Genomic DNA, 8323 nt, shown 5'->3' on the forward strand with positions numbered 1-8323 from the left:
AAACCCCACAATCCACCCACAAACAATGCCTGAACACACACACACACCCCCCGCCAAAAAAAACCAAAAACAAACCACCCCAACAATAACCAAAAAAAAAAATCCAAATGACCAAACCCTCCCCACACATGGAGGAGGATAACATTTGTGCTTAATATTGATTTAGGAACTCAAAAAAAAAATTTTGCAAGATAGGATTCTTAGGGCAACGTCAGAACTGATAAACTGAGATCCCAACATACCTAACAGGCAAAACCATTAAAAACCTTTGTAGTAGAAACAAGGCTACATCTCAAGACAGTGTAGAAGAGACTTATTTGACACATAGAACAAAAAGATGGACCTCTGGTCTGAGAGTGCTTTGGAGTCCCTTGAGAAAAATCAGACAATCTGCTATACGACTTTTCCATAGTGGTTCAGAAATACGTTAACTAGTAATTCTAGAAGCAAGAGAACTTGCATGCTTTCTTATGAATTCATGGTCAGAAAATAATATCCCATGTAGATTATTTATGTCCCACAAAGACAAGTTCACGTTGCCACTTCTTCAAATGGGACCCTCCAATGCTTGTTTCCCTGCACCCTGTATTTTCATGAAACTCTTAATAAACCATTTTGTAAACCTCTACAAGTAATTAAGTAACAAGAAAGCTAAAGGGGGTGGCCAACATGGGCATCCTTAAAGAAGTTTTCCAATGAGGAAAGTTAACCTGAACAATCTAAGGCTAGGGTCTGTAAGGATCTCACTAAATGAAATCCATGAATCCCAGAAATATTTAATTCTAAGATTGGCTAAAGGCCTAAAAAGACACAATCTGTCTTCTGGTCAGTAGAAGCCACATCAGTTGAAGAAAAATTGAAGAAAATTTTTTAAAACAAGCACAGCAAGCACCAGCTATGTGGCCGTTCTTCAAAACAGAGAATCCTCAGAGAAGCTCACCTACGTCTTTCAATTAATATGAAATCTGATAGTTCACATGAATGGAACTGTCACTACTGATACAGACTTGAGACAGGTAACCCACAATCCATCTGAAAGAGCACTTGTCCTCACACTTTTTTAACAACTGATCTCTGTCAAAAGAAGCTACATTTAAAGGATGGACGTAAGGATTTGGAACCTGTGGCCTCTAGTAGAAAAATCCCTGAAAACACAGACATCACCATTTCATGTGTTTCTTTTGTTTACTTTTGGTCAAGAGTACAAGTTCTGAGAAAAATCCTAAGTCACCAAAACATAACTGTTCCACAATGATACCTTCATACCTGTTGACGACTACTGAGATCCAGTTGCTTCCAAAACTGAAAATCTAAACAGAGGTCACGCCAATATTTACAGACTAATGATGCTGAAAGGCAACGTTCATTCAGGGATAAGTTGGAAAATATCTGTAAAGAAAGGGAAAAAAATATCATTTGTCAGAAGTAATCATTTTTAGAGACAGAAATATTTTATTACTAACCTGTATTGTAAAAGACAGACAGAGAAGTCTTATCATGCATTGCAACACACTGTTCTAGAACTTGCCCCCAACTTGATGAGTCAAGGACAGTAACAAAAAAACCTCCATCCCACAACAGCTGACAATATTTAATAAGTCACATTAGCACAAGCAACAACAGAATGTGTGCTACTTAAGTACTCATTTCTTAGACCAAATTTCACATGTGTTTCTGAGATGGCATACCTAAAGAATTACAAATACAAATAATAGTTCAATGTTATTTGCAAACCTGTTAAAAGGTGTTTTCATTTCCATTCCGATTCAGATAAAAAAAACTTCTTTTTTTTTTTTTGCTCACTCCCCCCACAGCATGGGGATAGGGGGAGAACTGGAAGAAAAAGGCAAAGCTCACAGATTAACAGAACAGCGAAAGAAAGAGGAAAACAACAATAATACTGCTGATAGAGAAATATACAAAACATGACTAACGTACTACCGCTCACCAACCGGAATCCAAAGCCCAGCGCAATACCAAGTGGCTTTTTCTGTCCCCTCCCCCAGACAACTTCCCTACTACGTACTGAGCAAGGGTACTCATTTAGCGAATCTGGGTCAGCCAACAAGGCTGTGTCCCAGCTTTTGATGCTGAAGTCCATCTGTCATTAATTTGCGTGATTCTTACTGTAGTACCACTGATATGGCATACAGCATTTATAGTAATGATGTCATACAGTGGCAGGGTTATTAAGCAATTAACATCATACAATTTGATTCATTAGCTATTCTCACCCAAAATCCCCGTGAGGTACACATCAGACCTCCCCATCCTCCCGTATCACCCCATAAGTGCACCCAGGTCCTTGAGTGAAAGCAATCCAACGGATGGGTTTGCCTTTGCCCCTGGCAGGAATAACTGAGACTGTCTTCCCTAACATATTCTTCATGTGCACTACGGGGACTTTATTCCCTTCTACGGTACATGGAAGTTTTGATTGGGCAGGGCCAGATCAACTGGTAGATCCCCTGGTGTTGACTAACCAGGTAGCTGTTGCTAAATGTGTATCCCAGTGTTTGAAGGTCCCACCACCCATGGCTCTCAGTGCAGTTTTTAATAGTCCATTGTATCTTTCGACCTTTCCAGAGGCTGGTGCATGACAGGGGATGCGATATACCCACTCCAATGCCATGCTCTTTGGCCCAGCTGTCTATGAGGCTGTTTCAGAAATGTTGTCCCGTTGTCTGACTCAATTCCCTCTGGGGTGCCATGTCACCATAAGACTTTATTTTCAAGGCTCAGGATAGTGTTCCAGGTGGTGGCATAGGGCATAGTGGATGTTTTGAGCCACCCAGTGGTTGCTTCCACCATTGTGAGCACGTGGTGCTTGCCTTCGCAGGTTTGTGGGAGTGTGATATAATCAATCTGCCAGGCCTCCCCATATTAGCATTTCAGCCATCATCATCCTCCATACCAAAGAGGATTTAACTGCTTAGCTTGCTTGATTGCAGCACGTTTCACATTCATGGATAACCTGTGCAATAGTGTCTATGGTCAAGTCCACCTCGCGGTCACGAGCCCATCGGTATGTCGCATCTTTTCCTTGGTGACCTGTGGTGTCATGAGCCCATCAAGCTATATATAATTCACCCTTATGTTTCCAGTCCAGATCCACCTGAGCCACTTCAGTCTTAGCAGCCTGATCTACCTGCTGGTTGTTTTGATGTTCCTCAGTGGCTCGACTCTTGGGTACATGGGCATCTACATGACGTACTTTCACAACCAGGTTCTCTATCCAGGCAGCAATTTTTTGACACAGTTCAGCAGTCCGGATGGGTTTACCTCTGCACTGACAGTTGCTCTGCTTCCGCTGCTGTAGCCACTCCCACAAAGCCTTTGCCACCATACATGAGTCAGTACAGACATAAAATACTGGCCATTTTTCTTGTTCAGCAATACCTAAAGCTGGCTGGATGGCTTCTACCTCTGCAAACTGGCTCGATTCACCTTGTGCTTCAGCAGCTTCTACAACTTGTCATGTAGGACTCTACACAACAGCCTTCCACTTCCGATGCTTTCCCACAATCCAGCAGGACCCATCAGTGAGCAGGACATGTTTCTTCCCATTTTCTGGTAGTTTATTACATGGTGAGACCTCTTCCGCACACTGTCACCTCCTCCTCTGGTGATATCCCAAAAATTTTTGCATTCTGGCCAGTTCATGATCATTTTGAAGATTCTTGGGCAACTGAGGCTTCCCATTCAAGCTAGTTTTGTGATCAGTGTCACCCACTTACTCCACGTGGCATCAGTCACATGATGCGCACAGGGGACCTCCCCCTCACTGAACATCCAGCCCAGCACCAGGAGTCGAGGTGCTTCAGTACCAACCACTTCCAAAGCAGCTCAAACCCCTTCATACGCTGCCAATATCTCCTTTTCAGTTGGAGTAGAGCGGGCTTCAGATCCTCTGTATCCCTGACTGTAAAACCCTAGGGACTGACCTCGAGTCTCCCCTGGTGCTTTCTACCAGAAGCTTCAGGTAGGTCTGTTATCCCAGCTGCAGTCTATAGCATGTTCTGTAAGATAAGATCTTGTCCTGTCCGGACTGGCCCCAGGGCTACTGCATGAACTATTTCCTGTTTAAATTTGTTCAAAAGCTTGTCATTGCTCAGGGCTCTATTTAAAATTGTTCTTCTTCTGGTTCACTTGATAGAGAGGGCGTACAATCAGACTGTAATCTGGGATATACATCCTCCAAAAACACACAATGCCTAAGAAAGCTTGTGTTTCTTTTTTACTAGTTGGTGAAGACATAGCTGCTATTTTGGTGATCACATCCATTGGGATCTGACAGCATCCACCTTGCCACTTTATTACTAAGAACCTGTGCAGGTGCCTTGCCTTACTTTAGTTTATGGCAAAACCAGCTTTCAGAGGATCCAAACTATTTTATTTCCTTTCTCAAAAATTTCTTCTGCTCTGTTGCCCCACACAATGATGTCGTCAATGTACTGCAGATGTTCTGGAGCTCCACCCTTCTCCAATGCAGTCTGGATCAGTCCACGCGAATGGTAGGGCTGTGTTTCCACCCTTGGGGCAGTCAATTCCAAGTGTATTGGACCCCCCTCCAAGTGAAAGTAAACTGTGGCCTGCACTCTGCTGCACTCCTTCTGTTCCTTCCTCAAGCCAGCTCCCCAGCTATATATTGAGCATGACTCACATGATATGGAATACCCATTTAGCTAGTTTGGGTCAACCGGACTGTGTCCCATCCCAGTTTCTGGTGAAAATTACCCCTATCCCTGTCCAAACCAGGACAAGGTACTAAACCATCAGTCTTGTGAGAAGAGGCAAAATCAGATCAGCAGAGCAAACCAGTGTCACACACAGAAACTAACCACAGAATTAGCATTTTATACCCTAAGGTTTTGAGCACTACAGCAGCCTGCAAAAAAGAATAAACTGTGACTTTATGGCAGGCTCATAAATTGTTACATGTATTATATTTAACCTTTCCTCAGAAGTACTGTTCTTTATTAATAAATATAAAAAGAAGGTCTGTCAAGAGTTACAAGAACTTTAACCTACACATCATCCTATAAGGAAAAAGGCCATCACGGCATTAAGATACCTGCACAGGAATACAGACCACAAAACATGAAACAGTCCTTCTATTCAACTGATGAGGACATCAAGTACTAACTAGAAGCACTGTAGCCAACCTCAGGCAATACGCTCAAGAAAATCTGAAAATTTTGAAGACCGTCCATAAGAAAGCAGTGAAGTCTAGAAAACATTAAAACATTCAAAGAAAAGACTAGGACTGTTTAACCAAGGAAAAGAGATGGCAAAGGGGGTAAAAAAATCCTCAAGAGAACAACACTTTCATCTTCTTTGTGGTGGATAGGACAATTAGTCTCAAAAATTGTTTGGCTTCTAAACTAAGGATATTGAAGGACTGGAATATAATACCTGGTAACTTACAGAATTTCCACTATTGGTTGGTCTTTAGAACAGAGTAGACAACTAACTGTCAACAATAACAACCATTACTGTTCCCTTGTTCTAAGTGATGGCTTAGCTTAGCATTTTAAATATGTATAACCCTATAAGACCCCTTGGCAAAGGGGAGTTGGTTGAGTATTTCTGCAAGATCTGCAAAACATAACGAGGGGGAAAAATAAAAAAAAATTCAGCACCTTCTATAAATGCTTGCAAGATTTATCACTTATCTTCTTCTAGCTATGAAAAAACTCACAATCTTTTATGTAAGAGTTCTCTCAGTGCTTAAGGACTGTGCATGAACCCTGTTTTCCCACAGGCTTTTGCTTGACCATTGTGAGAGTCAATAGATGTTTCTTATTAGGGAATCAGTTGAACACAGGCAGACAGAAGCGCAGATGAAACAATCAATGCCTGCTTCCTCCCTGCAGTTTTTTGTCTGTACTGGTGAATCCATGCAGAGAGCAAGAAGGTGGCTGTGATCAGCACCCAAAAAAAAAAAATAACATCACCCCCAGCCAAGCAAGGAAAAAGCACTAAATAGTAAGTGGTAATTTGGCATCCGACACTCCTACTGCAAAAGTGTAACTCTAAGCATTAGAAAAAGATGGTAGTATGGTGATTCTCAGCAATTCTAGGTTACTAAAAGCAGTAGGAAACTCGAGTTTCTACTACCAGTATGAAACAGAAGACCAAATCTTTTAACAGCTACAAAAACCTCAGAAGAGAACAAGACAATATGATCCACATTATATTTAGACAAACATCAGACTGACTTTAGTTAATACTAAATAGGGATGCCGAGGTTGGCACTATAAAATAATCTTTGCTAGAGTGGGAAATAAGTATGCCTATTTGTAGAAATATCAGCTTTTCTTCGAGAAAAAAGAACTTGCAGTTCTTAAAACAAGAACATAGCAAACACAGAACAGGAAAGACTGTTACTAATCCAGCTGCCACTGTGAATATGAAAGCCTAAGGGCTTTTCTTCCATCTACCATCCTACCAAAAGCTGAAAGCCCTCACAAATCACCGAAGACCTACTGCTACTGAATGAGACACAGCAACAGCAGCAATGCCAAAACGAAAGAGCAGCAAGTTTGATTCAGAACTTGATACAAACAGTATTTCTGCATAGACAATATTATTCTGGAAGAAAAGCCTGAAAGCATTTGTGGTCATGTTTTTAGTCCATGCTGTACTTAACTCTAGCTGCAGGGACAAGTAAGGAGTGTAGAGGTGTTGCAAACTGACTTCTTAGAGAACAATAATCAGAGTGTGTCGTGTATCCTACGTAAGCACTTCCCACCAGGAAGAAAAGTAGCTGCGGAAAAAGTTGTTTCAGAAATTCCAGTATGGACAGGAGTAGCTGCAGAAGCTACAAAAGCAGTACAGGTTCAAAGACAAGACCTTGCGAGCTTTGTTGGCTGCAGTAGCTATAAAAGTTCCAACTATAAAAGGATTCTGAACAATGCCATGTTGTTGTGGTTTAACCTTGCAGGCAGCTACACACTACACAGCCGTTCGTTCACTTGTCCCCATAGTGTGATGAGGAAAAGAACCAGAAAAAAGGTAAAACTCACAAGTTGGGATAAAAAGGGACAGGCAAGGAAAGAGAGGAGGTGAGGTAGCCCTGTATCTTAGGGAGTCTTATGAATGTCTAGAACTCAATGATGGTGACAATAGGGTTAAGTGTTTATGGGCAAGAATCAGGGGGAAGGCTAACAAGGCTGATATCATGGTGGGAGTCGGTTACAGATCGCCCAAAAAGGACGAAGAGGCAGATGAAATATTCTGTAAGCAGCTGGGAGAAGTCTCACCATCGCTAGCCCTTATCCTTGTGGGGGATTTCAACCTACCAGACGTCTGCTGGAAATACAACACAGCTGAGAGGGAATAGTCTAGGACGTTCCTGGAGTGTGCTGGGGATAACTTCCTGACACAGCTGGTGAGGGAGCTGCCTAGGGAAGGTACCCTGCTGGACCTGTTGTTTCCAGAGAGAGAAGGACTTGGAGGGGATGTGACAGTTGGAGGCTGTCTTGGGCATAGCAATCATGAAACGATAAGAGTTTTCGACTCTTTGAGAAGCAAGGAGGGGGTTCAGGAGAACTGCCACCTTACCCTTCTGGAGGGCAGACTTTGGTCTATTTCGGGAGCCCGGCTGACAGTCCCTTGGGAGACAGTCCTGAAGGGCAAAGGAGTCCAAGAAGGCTGGACATTCTTAGAGAAGGAAGTTTTACAGATGCAGGAGCAGGCCATCCTCATGTGCTGAAAAACGAGCCGTTGGGGAAGACGAGCAGCCTGGCTGAACAGAGAGCCATGGCTGCAACTCAGGGAAAAAAGAACAGTTTATGGCCTTTGGAAGAAGGGGCAGGCAACTCAGGAGGACAACACAGATGTTGTGAGGTTATGTAGGGAGAAAAGCAGAAGGGCGAAAGACCAGCTAGAACTCAGTCTGGCTTCTGCTGTTAAGGACACTAAAAAAAGTTTCTATAAATACATCAGCAATATTAGATGGGGGAAGAAGCAGAGTAACAAAGGCTGAGGAAAACGCTAAGGTACTCAATGCCTTCTTTGCCTTAGTCTTAAGTAGTAGGACCAGTTGTTCCCCGAGTACCCAGCCCACTGACATAATAGATAGGGGTGGGTAGCATAATTAAGCCCCCATAATCCATGGGGAAATGGTGAGTGACCTGCTACAGCACTTAAGCACGCACAAGTGTGTGGGGCCAGATGGGATCCACTCAAGGGTACTGAGGGAGCTGGCAGAAGTGCTCACCAAGCCACTTTCCATCATTTATCCGTCCTGGCTAACCAGGGAGGTCCCAGTTGACTGGAGGTTAGCAAATGTGATGCCAATCTACAAAAGGGCTGGAAG

The 8323-nt window shown here is 42.9% G+C and overlaps 1 protein-coding gene across 1 annotated transcript in view; it reads right to left on the bottom strand.

The window, feature by feature from the left end:
- The window catches only part of FBXL17 (F-box and leucine-rich repeat protein 17), a 275618-nt gene extending 273517 nt beyond the window's left edge, over positions 1-2101 (bottom strand). The window contains exons 1-2 of the mRNA XM_009880482.1: positions 1949-2101; positions 1267-1389 (exon numbers count right to left, since the gene is read on the bottom strand). Coding sequence (XP_009878784.1) covers positions 1267-1389; positions 1949-2101 — 276 coding nt within the window. The remainder of the gene's footprint in view (positions 1-1266; positions 1390-1948) is intronic.
- Between the last annotated feature and the right edge of the window lie 6222 nt (positions 2102-8323).

This window comes from Charadrius vociferus, unplaced genomic scaffold (genome assembly GCF_000708025.1).
Source record: "Charadrius vociferus isolate BGI_N301 unplaced genomic scaffold, ASM70802v2 scaffold272, whole genome shotgun sequence".
Lineage (NCBI taxonomy): Eukaryota > Metazoa > Chordata > Aves > Charadriiformes > Charadriidae > Charadrius > Charadrius vociferus.